At 33.2% G+C, this 16,738-nt stretch overlaps 1 protein-coding gene across 1 annotated transcript in view; it reads left to right on the forward strand.

The window, feature by feature from the left end:
• LOC141454880 (calcitonin gene-related peptide type 1 receptor-like) overlaps positions 1–16,738 on the forward strand; it is a 154,746-nt gene that overhangs the window by 55,297 nt on the left and 82,711 nt on the right. Inside the window, exon 2 of the mRNA XM_074129570.1 lies at positions 15,145–15,273. Coding sequence (XP_073985671.1) covers positions 15,145–15,273 — 129 coding nt within the window. The remainder of the gene's footprint in view (positions 1–15,144; positions 15,274–16,738) is intronic.

Below are 16,738 nucleotides of genomic sequence, written 5' to 3' on the forward strand. Positions count from 1 at the left end.
TATCATCAGGGTGATCAGTGGATAGTGTAGTCGGTTATGTTGAAATAAGATCTGCTAGTAAAATGAGTTTCAGTGATGAGTGCGATGTCTATTCTTCTGTAGTGGAGGAATGCGTCCAGTTCGAGTCGTTGGGAGCTCAGCCCATTGGCGTTCCATAGGAGGATTGAGAGAGAATTGATGTTTGAGGGATTAAGGAGCAAGCCTGGGCAGGAGATTCGTTATTAGGGTGGTAAGGAGGTTAATAAGAGGATTGATTGTGCTCTTTTTCTTTTTAAAACTAAGCTAATAATTAAATTGTTAACACAGATTGAATTTTCCTCTTTCAAGAGTAAAAAAAACCTTGTTTGTGCTAAAAAAAAGGAAAATCGAAAAGAAAAGGTCGGAAAATTCACTCCCTAATAAAGACCAACCAAGAGGATGGTACCTGTTGAATGGGAAACTTTTTTTCCCCTACAACGAATACGTAATTATTTTGATTGTTCATTCAGTACTGAGTGCTTTTTTTCGTTGCTTCAATATTGCCAAGGTTTTGATACGTAGAACTCACTTTTTGAGGAACTTAGGCCATGAGTAGGAGATTATTAGGCTATTGGTAACCAAGACGACCTGATAGATCATGAAAATATAATACAAGTAATTTACATTAAATCAATAAGCGCAAGACTTTCTTTTTTTTTCTGATTTTAAAATTTTAAATAAAATTTTAAATTTCTCAATCAAACAGGCATTGATAAATGATTCATCAGTCAATTTGATGTTTTTTTTTTTTAATTATGGGTTTGGTTGTGTTCATTCATTAGTTTTGTTTTTTGTTTTTTTTTGATGTGAATGAAATTCTCATGAGATTAATTGAATGAAATGTACGTGGAAGCAACTCTGTGTGTGTGTGTGTGTGTGAGAGAGAGAGAGAGGAAGAGTGGGTGAAAGAGTGTGAGAGCTACAAAGGAAAACATCATGGAATACTAATTCATTGCATTTTTTATGCAAATTGACATGGCCATTTTTCACCGTAAATTAAAATTTAATTACATTCTATTTTTTTTTTTTTTTTTTTTTACATGACATGCGGGAAAATAATTTTTTTAAATGATTTAGTGTACTTCCGCACTCATAGATCGCACGCCACCCAAACCTAACCTAAATTTAAGATTTTGTATTTTGTATGTTCTTATCTTGTAAGATTACGATTCGTGCTTATTTTTAACTTACCTACCTTGGTCGTTAGGTGGAGATTTCTTGGCAACAAAGTGATGTTCGCCAAGAACATCGGCTGAAACGGAAGTGCCATTTAATAAGAAGATTTTTTTCTTTTTTTTTTTGAGACTGTCTTGAAGAGACTGGTTATGATTTTGGTTTAACTTCTGTACCTTCATTGCGAACATATAAATCTACAATTTTTATCAGGAACATTTTTCACCTGAACATTCAATAATTAAAGGTGCTACAGAAAGAGAAAAGGGTGATTAGATTCTTTCGAAAATACTATATGTGTAGTACAGCGTTTCCCAAACTGAGGTACGCGTACCACCAGTGGTACGCGAGTTGCTGGTTGGCGGTACGCGAAAAGTAATCAATAATGGCGGACATAACAAAGCATAAAGCATAAAAAATATCATAGAAACGTTTTTTTCTCCAATACATAAACATTATTTTAATTATACAGTTAAGTAGTTAAATAAGGTTAGTCTGTCTCAAGATACGAGACATACACGAAAAAAAATAATAGCACATTCAACAGGATTAAAATTGTCTTTCATGGAGTATTTTCCAAAACCCGAAAACACAAATGATAAAATTGGATATCAAACATCTTTTATAAAGAAAATTTAGGAAAAGCTACGTCATTATCAATAAACGATAAAGAAATTTTAATAGAATTATCATGTGACAGAACTTAAATGATAACTATGTAAAGATCTGCTTACAGAGGCTGGATTGTAATGAGTAAGCTCTGTCCAAGCAACATTAAATTTAATTGGTACTTACAGGTAGTTGAATGCTTAAAAGAAATTAATTTAGAAGATTTTGGGCACAAATATAATAACTCTAAAGAAGAACTTTGTAAATTAATTAATAATTTTGAAGAGTTAAATTTTTAATTATTTAAAAAAAGTTTTAAAACTAAGATCTTACACTTTACAACGTTTATTAAGAGAACGTGAACTTGAACTCCTTTGTAACAGATACAATGTATATCTATACAAATAAAGATAATAAAATAACACACTTGGAATAACAAATTTCACGAAATACAACCATTTTTACGTAGTGGTTCAATTTAGCATGGTGTACTACCAAGTGGTTCGCGAGCCAAAAAAGGTTGGGAAACGCTGGTATAGAACAATACATATACAGTCCTACACATTGGGTAAACAATTTATAACCGGAAGTACCCCTCTGCCCATTAAATATTGTTTACTTTGTTAAAAAAAGCACGTCATCATCTAAGGTTATTGGCGTCCGGAGCTTATTTTCAGTACACTGCTAGTCTCCTGTAAGGGGTTCTCTCGTTACAGTCAATCACTGTCCATCACCGGACAATGAGCTGCAAGAAACTCCTAGGAAGAAGGCAAAAACAAAAAAAAATTTAAGGGCCACCAGCTGGGTTCGAACCAGGGATCTCCGAGTTTGTGTTCAGTATACGGTAGCTATTGAGATAATATAAAGTATTATTTTATTTTTTATTTTGAGATGGAATATTTTTTGTGGGGAGGGGATTGGCATTTTGAAGGAAACTTTGAGTTCGAACTTTGGGGATAAGTAGTAAGAGATAGTGGAGTGAGTTATCTTACACAAAATAGACTTCTTTTTCCCAAGTAAGTCTTTAGCACCAACTTGTAGACTATACATTTTTCTAGTCTTATATAGTCTACAAATTTTGAGTTGTTATTTTTCTTGGACTTACTACACTAAAAAATAAAGTCGTAGCTTTCTAAAAGTAATTTACATGAACCATTCTAGGGGGACCGACATGAACTTGTGGTTGACAGCTGGCCGCTCGCAGCATTTCCACAGTGAATATAAAGCAGTTTGGACTTGTTTGGCAAAGCTTTGTACTTTACAAAATCTCTAGGTTTTTTTTTTTGCCCTTATATGAAAGAGAAATTGTGTACAACTGAAAGGCTGTTGCGAGGGAAGGAATTTTCAACCCAATACTATTTGTTTTAAATATAAACTTTTTTTTTGGATTCTTCGAGAAACTTTTAAAGAGTCACAACGAAGCCCCTTCACTCAGCTCAATGAAAAATTAGTGCTTTCAGGGATAAAGGGGCGAAAGAAAATCCACAAGAAATGAATGAGTTGGTATTAAACTTTGAATAGCCGTCCAAACTTCCTGTAAAGAAATAAGTTAGCGGGAGTTTTCCAGTCAATTGGATAAATAAATCCATTCAAATAAAAAAAAAAAAATTATCCACTTCCAGTCTAAAGTTAAAGAAAGCTTCAATTCAGGCGGGGCTTTACATCCAACTACCAATTTGATGTCGTGGACGGAGGCGACTAACAAACATACTTTACTGTAAATTTCTTTTTATTAACCATTAAATAAAATCCAAGGCCTAAAGACCGGGAATCGAACCCACTAAACCAACAATACATCTTAGCTTTGCGGGTTTAGCCTGTAACCGCCAAACATACTTTACTGTAAATTTCTCATATTAACCATTGGGAATATAGACTAGTAACTACCACAATACATCTTAGCATTGCATTTCTAGCCTATAACCACCTAACATACTTTACTGTAAATTCCTCATATTAACCATTGGGAATATAGACTAGTACCGCAATGCATCTTAGCTTTGCGGGTCTAGCCTATAACAGCCTAACATACTTTACAATTAATTTCTCATATTAATCATTGGGAATATAGACTAGTACCGCAATACATCTTAGCATTGCATTTCTAGCCTATAACCACCTACATACTTTACTGTAAATTTCTCATATTAACCATTAGGAATATAGACTAGTAACTCAATATATCTTAGCTTTGCGGGTCTAGCCTATAACCGCCTAACATACTTTACTGTAAATTTCTCATATTAACCATTGGGAATATAGATTAGTACCGCAATACATCTTAGCTTTGCGGGTCTAATCTATAACCGCTCGGCTGCCAAGGCGCCTAAAAGCTTCAATTATTTAGGAGTAAATATTTGTTGTTATTGGGAATTCGTAACATAGTTTCGAGTAAAGAGGTCACTAATCCTGTGTACTTTAGTTAAAAATTGAGTTCGAAGAACATTCTCTAACCGGAAGTGCTCTTAATAAATAAATAGTTTACTTTCTCGAAAATGGCACTAAGCTTGAATGAACTTCGTACTTACATACAAACAGATTTATAATTTTCATTTTTATATCATTTTCTTACAAAAAATTCGTTCCAGGACAGTTCTCAAAGAGAGAGAGAGTGAGGGGGAGAATGGGAGAGAGAGAGCGAGCGAGAAAGGTTAGGGAGATTGTTGTTTCCAAGTGAAAAGGTTACATTTCAATGTAAATGCACGCTCACAAACTCGTATGTAATGTTGGTAAGAAAATTTGACATGCCTCCAATATGCGGAGTTTACGGAAAATTTGTGAGTTACAACTTTATGAACAAAACGTGTAAGTTTTCACACCAGTTTTCTTATTTACTTAATGAATGTTTGGGAAGAATTTAATTAAAAGAAACTTTTCTTTAAAAAGAACCATTTCCTTCCAAATGAAATTTTTAATAAAGTGTGTAGATAGCCGTCGGAGTCCGTTTTCTTTATAGTCCTGTTTTTCTTTTTCTTTTCTTTTCCTTTATTATTTTTCATTACTTTGATTTAATTACTTTAAATTAACTTTGAAATTTTTCTTATTTATAGTGAGAAAAAGTAACCTTTACGGATAGATTAAATTTATTTATTTACAAAATCAACGGACGCGAAGAGTCACTTTAATTAATTATCCAGTTACGCTAACCACTGAACTAATCCCTTCCCTATTTTTTGTTGTTGATGAAGAGATAATACTGTTGATGTTGAAGAGGTAATACTGTTGGTGTTGAAGAGATAATACTGTTGGTGTTGAAGAGATAATAATGTTGATGTTGAAGAGATAACATAATACTGTTCATGTTGAAGAGATAATGCTGTTGATGTTGAAGAGATAATACTGTGAGGTGGAAGAGATAATACTATTGATGTTGAAGAGATAATAATGTTATGTTGAAGAGACAATACTGTAGATGTTGAAGAGTTTTATAACTTATTTGAATCATTTTTCCATGAAAATGCTTTTCAAGGCAGTTTTGGGAGGGGGACAGCTGAAGTTAAGCCCTCTAAAAAAAAAGTATAAAATTCAGTATAAAATTCAGATTCACACTACCTTTTGTAATAGGATTACAATCTCATTTTTCAAATTTTGTAGTAAATCTATTGAATGGAAGGGTCATTTTAGTGAAAAACTTTTTTTTTAATTGTTTTTGGCGATTTTTCTCTAATTTCCTTTAAGGAAGTAACTCGTATGGTACGTCTGTTAGCCTAGATTCGCTTACAATCACGACGCATTCTCGTCGGCCCTCAAGAATTTACGATAATCGTTTACTAGAGATCGATATATCCTTGTTGGGAACCACCTGTACTAACCAGTGTCGTAAAATAATACGAACAGATTTGGCCGTTATATTTGCCTGGTGTGTACAACAATTATTTATGGCAAAGAACCCATTCACCTATCTTGCCAGGGTGTTGGTCTAATGATCAAGAGCGTGGCTTTGTAAGTGGGAGGTCCCCAGTTCGAATCCCACGTTTGACTACATTTTATTTAAAAAAGTGTTATGATGTATTAAGTATTGTGAATGACTGCACCCGCGGGATTCGAACTGGGGATCTCCCACTTACAAAACCACGCTCATGACCACTAGACCAACACCCGTCCCTCATTGGCAAGATATTCTTACCGTAATCATAGGTCATGAAGTCTTGCATACAGGGTACATTAAAATGATGTGATGGTTACTTTTATTTGATGATAAAACAAATTTATCCTGATTCACTCACAACCATTACATTCTCTATATTCTTTAAAATCTTCAATTATTATTATTTTTGTTCTTTGCGTCAAAAATAGCATTTTTTGCAGTCAGAGGACCTCCCCAAAACGTGTATTTCTGGTGGAAAATTAATATCGAAAACCGATCACGAATAGATAAAATTGTAACTTTGATCTTAAATATCTCGACTAATATTAGGGATATCAAAACGGAATTAACATCATTTTCCACAGTTTTTTATGTAGTTTTCATAACCATTGTCAAAACTAGTGGCTTTTATAAAACCCCAATTGGATTTTTGGCTGTAACTCCGCAAAAAATGAAGATACAGCATCGGGGGTGGAAAATTTAAAAACTAAACCAAAAAAAACATATAGTTTACTTCGTGGGTTTTTTCGAAATTCCGCTTTCCTAAAAAGTTATTAGCGATTGGTGCGTTTTAAATGGATCACTGTATATTTTATTAAAAGTAAAATTAGATTACATATTAACCAACAAACATACGGACTGTACAGACTTTCAAATCAAAAGTACTTCGACAGTCAGTTGAAGCTCCTTACTACGGTGACCAACCTTACTCTTCACAACGACCTCAACATCCCATTCGTACAACATCAACGAAATATCGCAAGTTCCATACTGCTATCTCTCTACTTGCTCTAATCCACTCGTACAGTCTCTCTCGCCTCTACTGATATTCCCACAAAAATCCACCAGGTCGACTGAATCGCCAGTGGCCCCGGGATTTCCTTGAGGATTGAACATCATCATCGATATCCTAGGATATCATCGAATGTAGGATATCAGAGTTTTTCGCCTCTCTCTCTTTACACACCCACACACCCACACACACATGCACACACACACACACACAAACACATATTGAACATATTCAATCAAATTCAAATTAAAAAAAAAAAAATATTGTATTTTTAATCAAGATGTTTTAAAATATAAATTAAATTTTACAAAACAGCTCCATGCATTTGTGTTTAACAATAAAGGATATCTTGAGAAGGAAAAGGAATAAGAATAAAGCATAAGGACACTAGAAGAATAAGGTTTATGTTGGTTAAAGACGGGTGGAGAAGATTAAAAAAGGGTTGGAATATATTTAGGTTAGCTCAGGTGGGTTGGGAAAATTAAAAAAAATAAAAATAAGTACTAAACTCCAGCGGTATGAATGAAGATCCTTCAAATGGAATCTTTTATTATTAAACCAAGAAAAACAAATAAAATAGCACAATTTAAATAAAAAAAAACATAATTAGTGTTATGAATAAGGTATAGGTAATAAGGGAAATTAATTTTCTCAAAGCTTTTCCAGAATTTTCATTGCTATTTTTTTTCCGCAGTAAGAGGAATTATCGTGAACGTGTTACATTTTCAAAATTTTCTTTCTAACGGGGAGGTTGAAAAAACAAGTTTTGGAATCTCATTAATACGTGAAAGAAAGGCGAATATTAGTGTTTTAGTCTAAATCGACTAGAAGATCCCATTTTACAGTATGATCTTTTACTAAGTAAGAAAAGTATTGGGGTCACATCAAATTTTCAATTTTCGTCTTTTCGCTGAAAATATCCGTTTTGTGGTCTCATAAAGTCCAAAATAAATAAATAAATAAATAAAACTATGGCAGATCAGTTACCTAGACAACCATGGTTTAAGGGAACGTCACTAATAAATGGGTTGTTTACGACAATAAGCAGGCTGAGAGCGAACCACGCTGTGTGCGGATCGTATCTTCACAGGATCAACAAAAAGGTCCTCTCTCCTCTTTGCGTAGATTGCAATGAGGAGGAGGATTTCAAGACGATATAATAATGATATGTCCACGTTATGTGGTAGAAAGGAAACGAATGTTTGACGACTTATACAGGTATTTAGATGCACCATTTCGCTACGAAGACATAATATTCTCCACCGACATATATGTGCTTAAGTCTACAGGAGAGCTAGCAATGAAATATGAATGTATTTAAAAGTTATAGAATGAATGGAAGAAAATGATTAGAGAAGGATTACGGTGATTTTAATTTCGGTTAAGCTATAAGGATGGCAGGAATATAGAGTACTGATCCATCCATTAGTTGTAAGTTTGTATGTAAATAGTTGTATATAGTAGAGGGATGAATGTGTGAAGCGAATGTATTTATAAGTAAGAATGGAGAGTGAGTGATATTCTAGTGATAAGCACCAAGAGGATGCTGGCTGTATGGCGAAAAAAAAACACCCCCCAAAAAAACATTGTAGGATGCTGTAACTTTATACTACTTTAATTAAGCCCCAACCAGCGAAAACCCGATCTTAATTTAGCACATGAAATCCTTCTACCACTTTACAAAGCTGTAATGATCAGGTTGTAGCACATATTTCTTATTATAAACGATTAAATGTATTTGTAAGCATTCATGTTTATCGTGTCTCTGGTCGGTTTTGGATTTTCATCCATTATCAGAGGTAGATAAATCAGTTCTGTTTAGAGATTTCGATTTCACTTATGTGAGACGGAAGTCTCACACTGCATTTGCTAATTCATCAGTTATTTGATATATCGTATTTTATTAAAGGGTACTTCCGGGGCAAAGTAAAGAGTAAATTCCTTCCATTTCTTTTAAAAAAAGGTTCCTACAACGTTTATTGGATAAATTTGTTTTAGTAAGATTCAACTAGGGGCCCTCTAAACTACTATACTAAGTAAATAATCCACGGATCGTCTTCTTAAATATTATAACGGAAGTTGCTACAAGAGATTGTTATAATATGCTCTAACACATCACCAAGCCTTTTATTTTATATTTTAGTTACTATTATTCATCGAACGATTGGCACAAAAGCGAGACTAGACTAGGTCTTCTGTCCGAAAATTGGCAAATAACAGAGAAGAGTTCTTCCGTTGGTTAAAGGCCTAAGTTATCTAAAGCTCGACGCTGAAAGGCATAAGAGCGAAGACAAAGAAGAAGAAGAATTTATTATTATGATTATTTGTTTTAGAATCACTAAAAATTACTACTGTTGCACTAATCTGCATTTTCTCCGCCAAAACAACCACCTTGCAGATAGCTCTAGTTCTCCGCAGTAATTGTTTGGAAGCTAAATATTGCAGCAAACTTCCCTGTTCTTGGGTCACAAGCATTAGGCGCAACCTAATCTCTGCTCTGATTTCAAACCGTCTATAAAATAGTGAACAAGGGATGATTACGATTTCTGCAATCTCATGGAAGCCACAAACAAGAAGTAAGTAGTGAAAGAGAGACACTCTTATCCTCTGGAGAAGAAAGAAGTGAAAGAGGCTGCAGATTCCTTTGAAAGATATGAACGTTAAAAAAAAGAAGATACAGCTGGTTTACTTCCACCAATATGAGGCTACATTGAGGCTTTAGAAGCCAATAGTAACTGTGAATACCAGTATGTTGGTTTTTTTTTCTCTCCCAGATCTCGAAAGATAATATCCAGTTAATGTATAGTCAAAACCAAATTGACAATAAATTAAGATTTTGAATGATATTGTACAAACGGAAGTACAATAATTAATACATTTATTATTTATTCGAGATTTGCTCGCAAATGCCTTCTACATTTTCCTGTTTGATGAGTAAAAAAATGAGTATTAAATAAATTTTCATTTTCAGTGATAAATTGTTGTAATAGAAGTTTTAGATTATTTATTTATTTATTTTTTTACTTCACACTTTTGTATTCATTTAATCAAATTGTAGATTTATGGACGTAGGCAGCGGTTAAGTGCGTATTGGTTTCCGGAGGATCCTTCATTGAACCCTAACTGTGGCAGGTGTTTTGTGTGACCAGGTTATAGACTAATCTACCATTCAAACTTGTCTCTCTCAGGATTTTAGGGATGAAATACTCGGTACAACCCCCCTCTCCCCCAACTTGCTGATCATCCACAGTTTACTAGATAAAAATTCATCACATTGAATTTCTATTAAACTTCAAAACATAAACTTACAGGAAATATTTTTTAGAAATAATAAAAGATTGCTATTAACATTTTCTTTATTTAGCACATTCAGCTTTAGACCAAGGGAAAGCAAGAGAAAATCTTTTGAGGAGTCACAAAAATTTCGTTTTTTTTTTTCTTTTTTCTCAGTAAACCAAACTATTAATTAAAAATAATTAAAACTGGGAAATTCCATTTTTTGTTAGGTTTTATTTATGTTTGGTTAAAACAAAAAAAAAAATTATTAAAACATTCTGTGTACTTAATTAACTTATTTAGCGGTTGAAGTTGGTTAGCATTGTGGTTTTTCAGTCCACGTTTAGGTATAACTAATTTCAAAGCTAAGGTGTATTGCGGTACTAGTCTATATTCCCAATGGTTAATATGAAGAATTTATATCAAAGTATGTTAGGCGGTTATAGGCTAGACCTGCAAAGCTAAGATGTATTGCGGTACTAGTCTATATTCCCAATGGTTAATATGAAGAATTTATATCGAAGTATGTTAGGCGGTTATAGGCTAGACCTGCAAAGCTAAGATGTATTGCGGTACTAGTTTATATTCCCAATGGTTAATGGAATTGGGAATTTGTTTAACCGAGGAATATGTTAACAGTTATTTAAAATAAGAGAGAATAAAATAATCTACGTAATAACAAAATTTTACGGTAAGAAAAACTTTTATATAAAATAATAAAAATAAGGAAAATCCTATATTATAAATTTTAAGTATGATTCCAATTACGATTCACCCATGCATGTAGATAATAATACATATTGAACCATTTCCGAATAAATAAACGTAAAATAGAATTGTTCACAGAAGTAGAAAATGTACGCATTTATTATAAATTAGACCTACCATAAACTTGTTTTTTTTTTCTTTTTTTTTTTTATAAACTGAGATAATTTTGAAAGTTTACAAAACAAAAATTTAAGCTAACTGAAAAATTACTAATAATTTTAATTACTGAAGAAAAAGTTTTATTAAAAAGTTAGAAATGCAACCTGCAAAGCTAAGGTGTGTTGCGGTACTAGTCTAACATATATTCCCAAAGAGAAATAAACAGACTGTACAATACAGTATGTTAGGTGGTTATAGGCTAGACCCGCAAAGCTAAGATGTATTGTTGGTTTAGTGGGTTCGATTCCCGGTCTACGTTATATGTTAGAGGTTATAGACTAGACCCGCAAAGTTAAGATGTATTGAGGTACTAGTCTACATTCCCAATGGTTAATATGAAGAATTTATATCAAAGTATGTTAGGCGGTTATAGGCTAGACCTGCAAAGCTAAGATGTATTGCGGTACTAGTCTATATTCCCAATGGTTAATATGAAGAATTTATATCGAAGTATGTTAGGCGGTTATAGGCTAGACCTGCAAAGCTAAGATGTATTGCGGTACTAGTTTATATTCCCAATGGTTAATGGAATTGGGAATTTGTTTAACCGAGGAATATGTTAACAGTTATTTAAAATAAGAGAGAATAAAATAATCTACGTAATAACAAAATTTTACGGTAAGAAAAACTTTTATATAAAATAATAAAAATAAGGAAAATCCTATATTATAAATTTTAAGTATGATTCCAATTACGATTCACCCATGCATGTAGATAATAATACATATTGAACCATTTCCGAATAAATAAACGTAAAATAGAATTGTTCACAGAAGTAGAAAATGTACGCATTTATTATAAATTAGACCTACCATAAACTTGTTTTTTTTTTCTTTTTTTTTTTATAAACTGAGATAATTTTGAAAGTTTACAAAACAAAAATTTAAGCTAACTGAAAAATTACTAATAATTTTAATTACTGAAGAAAAAGTTTTATTAAAAAGTTAGAAATGCAACCTGCAAAGCTAAGGTGTGTTGCGGTACTAGTCTAACATATATTCCCAAAGAGAAATAAACAGACTGTACAATACAGTATGTTAGGTGGTTATAGGCTAGACCCGCAAAGCTTAGATGTATTGTTGGTTTAGTGGGTTCGATTCCCCCGGTCTAGGTCTTGGATTCTACTTAATGTTTAATATGTGGAATTTATAGTAAAGTATGTTAGGCTGTTATAGACTAGACCCGCAAAGCTTAGATGTATTGTTGGTTTAGTGGGTTCGATTCCCCCGGTCTAGGTCTTGGATTCTACTTAATGTTTAATATGTGGAATTTATAGTAAAGTATGTTAGGCTGTTATAGACTAGACCCGCAAAGCTAAGATGTATTGTTGGTTTAGTGGGTTCGATACCCTTGGTCTAGGCGTTGGATTTTATTTAATGTTTAATATGTGGAATTTATAGTAAAGTGTGTTTGATAGGCGCCTCCGTCCGCGACGCCTAATTTGGTAGTTGGATTTAAAGCCTCTTCTTGTATGTAATTTAAGTCCTGACAAATAATGATCTAAAATAAATTAATTTGTCAAAATTGAACATTGTAATTAGTCTATTGTATCTGTCCCATTGTCATTACCAAAATTCCCGTGTAAGTCCCGCTATATCTGTAAGTATATATCTCTTCTCCAGTTCTGGCCCTTAGTTTCTGTAACTCAACCAACCCGCATAGCCATGTAAGTTTTCAATAATTATAAAGAATTTATTGTATTTTATTATTTTTTATTTTATTTTCATTTTTTTCACTCCCAGTTACTGTTTTTTTTTACTGATTTTCTGTATTACTGAATTGTTTGTTATTTGTGTATTTGTAATATCCAGGCCCTGAATAGGACAATATATTTGTCGAAACGTTGGCAAAGAGACGAGTTTGTTTTTTATTTGGCCGGTTCATCGCCAATCTTGAATCCTAAGTTTAACTATTTACGGTCACGAAACCTATATATTCAGATCTAAAATAATTTAATCGCTTTTTTGACGGTAAAGGATATAACTTGAAAACATTCTTTCGAATTCAACTTTGGAGGTTTTAGAACTATTTACACGATTATTACTTATAGTAAAACTCAATATTATAATTCTAATCATTGGCATAGAGAAAGTAGCGGGAATAATCACCCTTTATTTTATTCGGATTCAAAGCATTAATTTCCGGTAAAAAATTAATGTAAGTTTTGATCAGGATTGCAGAACTTCTATTTCCTCCCAGTTAGAGGAAGTATTAATTAGAGAGCATAAAAAGAAGCAAAAAGGATTAGCCAAGTTGGCCGCGATTAATCGCTGTGTCAGTCGCAATTTCAGTTTGTGCTTTCAAAGAGAAAACAATTCACAAACGAACCGGAAATGTTTGGACAATTGTACAGGAAATGATGACAGAAAAACTCGGTATTTATTTAATACAGTCAGTTGGAACCTAAAGCTAGTATTGACTTTTTTTACTTTATGAAGGAAGTTTACGGACTGCACTAACTGTTATTTCCTATAACCTATCCTCAGGGGACGGGTCGCTTATTAGGGATGGTAGATGTGCATTTAGTTTTATTTCAAGTAATTTATTTTTTTTTAATCTTGCGGAGATTTTTCGGATAAACTTTATTTATTTGGAAAATAAATAAATAAATAAAGTTGGCAGCAATGTGGGCAAGTACAGTGTGGGAGGGAGGAAGTGAACTCGAATTCTCTACAAACTGATTAAATCTACCTCTGATAATGGGTGAATCTTTGAAACCTGACAGGGATACAATAAACTAGCGTGCGATAATATTTACCACGTATTTATTCAGTAAAAAACTCTGATTCAAGAAAAAGCTCGGTTTAATAAATTAATATCATAAGTAATAATTTATATACTTATTATATAATGTAAATGTATATAATATAATTAATGTACACCTAATAATAAAATTAATTAATATTGTCAAAGACTGACGGTCGAATTTATGTATAAAGCCACCATAAGGGTTTCCTAGACTTTGGCAACTATTTCTGTTCAAACATTTCCCATAATAAAAGTTTTTCTTTATGGTAGGTAACCCTTGAAACTATGTGGGTCTACATTTTCCAAAGTCCAATAGCGCTTTAAAGACTAGAAAAGGAAATTTCTTTGAAGAGGAATTTAGCCCCTTGCTTACATCAAGCTTACAATGAAGGTTAAAGCCGAACTGTAGGCAGCTTAATTGCACTAGACATGAGAACTTAAATGAAATCAATTTTGATAAATAAAGTTTATTCATTCTGTAGGTGGCAGTTATATATTTAGGTATAATAATGTTATACGATTATCATATAAATAACAAGGTGGAGCTGCCATTTGTTGAGCCATAATCAGCAATTTCATTGGCTGGTTTTGAAGGTCAACTGAACCTTCAGCAAAATTCAGTGTTAAGAAGAAATTCTGCAGGGAAGATTTAGAGAAGAAAGAAACTATGGCAGATCAGTTACCTAGACAACCATGGTTTAAGGGAACTGCCACTAATAAATGGGTTGTTACGACAATAAGCAGGCTGAGAGGGAATCACGCTGTGTGCGAATCGTATCTTCACAGGATCAACAAAAGGTCCTCCTCTCCTCTTTGCGTAGATTGCAATGAGGAGGAGGATTTCAAACATATAATAATGATATGTCCACGTTATGTGGTAGAAAGGAAACGAATGTTTGACGACTTATACAGGTATTTAGATGCACCATTTCGCTACGAAGACATAATATTCTCCACCAACATATATGTGCTTAAGTCTACAGGAGAGCTAGCAATGAAATATGAATGTATTTAAAAGTTATAGAATGAATGCAAGAAAATGATTAGAGAAGGATTACGTGATTTTAATTTCGGTTAAGCTATAAGGATGGCAGGAATATAGAGTACTGATCCATCCATTAGTTGGTAAGTTTGTATGCAAATAGTTGTATATAGTAGAGGGATGAATGTGTGAAGCGAATGTATTTATAAGTAAGAATGAAGAGTGAGTGATATTCTAGTGATAAGCACCTAGACGATGCTGGCTGTATGGCGAAAGCCAATGGTAAAAAAATAAAAAAAAGAAAAAAAAAGGAACCCTTTAGCCAATAAGCACTCTCAGTTCTAGACAATAACCAATCATCTGTTTTTCTTGCCGCATTCATTTCTGACCAATTGTAAAAGTCTCAGTAAAGGTAATAAACAAAAAGGAAGTCAATAAATTCAATTATAGTTAAAACAACATGAGGAAATCATGTGAATTTGCGCTCTAGATTCCGCTTACCACTTCACTGATACATCGTTTTTGTTTCAGGAAATGTAGACAATTTAACGACACAATCAAATCTACACTCCAACATCCTAAGATATCTGAAAGGATTACAAAGGGAATGTGACTTAAGGAAGAGAGCTCAATTTCAATATTTATCGACCATTTTGCCGAGTAAGTAATTCAAAATTTAAATTTTAGAGTGCATACAAGAATTTGAAATTAGATGTAAGGGGGAGGGGATTGATCTACGTAAACTATTATTACACAGCGAGAGATTTTAAAAATGGGTTCAGCCCTTTGCCAGTTCAGTACACTGTACGGTTCTAACAAGTTTTTAATCATCCATTGCTGCAAAATATGAATTTGAAAAACATTTCAGAAATGACAAATTGAATTAAGAGATTTCAGAGGACCCGTGTAAGTCCCGCTATATCTGTATATATATACCTGTTCTCCAGTTCTGGCTCTTAGTTTCTGTAACTCAACCAACCCGCATAGCCACGTAAGTTTTCAATAATTATAAAGAATTTATTGTATTTTATTACTGTTTGTTTACTGATTTTCTGTGTTACTGATTCTCTAAATTGTTTGTATTTTTATATTTGTAATATCCAGGCCCTGAAGAAGGCAATATCTTTGTCGAAACTTTGGCAAAAAGGCGAGTTGTTTTTATTTGACCGATTCCTCGCCAATTTTGAATCCTTAGTTTAATTCAGAGGACATTAATTATTTAAAAAAAAAAGAATCCAAAGAAAATCGTGTTAGGCAAAATATCTCTAAAAAGAAAATTCGCAGGAAGCTGTAATATGCAGATTGAGGCCAACCATTGGAACCGAATTGTTTCTTAGAGGTCTACCAGGAAGTAGTGCTATACTGAATAAGTAATCACCAAATTTTTCTTCAGATGAGGCTTAAAGTCCACGTACCAATTATGTTAGGTATCGTAGATGTGGGCAAAAACACATACTTTACGATAAACATTTTTTTTTTCTAACAAATAAAAGGTAACTTTACGCGGGATTCGAACTCAGGATCTCCCACCTACAAAGCCACGCTCATAATCACTAAAAAAACAACACCAGATCATGGATAAAGTCACTAACAACTAAGATAATTAAATAATAAGAGATAACCCAGTGGGAGTGTTCACTATAGTTTAGTTTGAATCTTTGATCAAATTTCTGGAGAGATTTCTGCAGGCTCTCTCTCCTTTCCGCCGTTGGGTGTGGAGTAGTAAGCTGTTGAAGATCCACAGGAAACTGTGGTTATCCTCATCCAACCTCATTATAAGCAGACACTGAAATCTTAACATGTTTGGCCCTACAGGAAATCTGAACAGAATCCTAGCTAGCTAGAATGGGCTTAGTGAACCCCGAGCAGTACTAACACACATTCCATCTAATTCCATCCACATATTCCTAAACTTTGTAACCCATGAACTCTCTAGTTATCTTTCTTAATTAAATATATATAGTCTTCTGTAGCCTAAGGGAGATTATTATCAACGTCTTGAGTTCTATATATTTTATAATCCAATTCTCGGAGTTTGGAACAATTGTTCTAGTTGATTGTTTCAGAAGTTAGGATAGAGTTACTACCTATTTATTTATTAATGCCATTGATAATAACATAATAA

This window comes from Rhodnius prolixus, unplaced genomic scaffold (genome assembly GCF_049639745.1).
Source record: "Rhodnius prolixus isolate KJV_2025 unplaced genomic scaffold, Rpr scaffold_15, whole genome shotgun sequence".
Lineage (NCBI taxonomy): Eukaryota > Metazoa > Arthropoda > Insecta > Hemiptera > Reduviidae > Rhodnius > Rhodnius prolixus.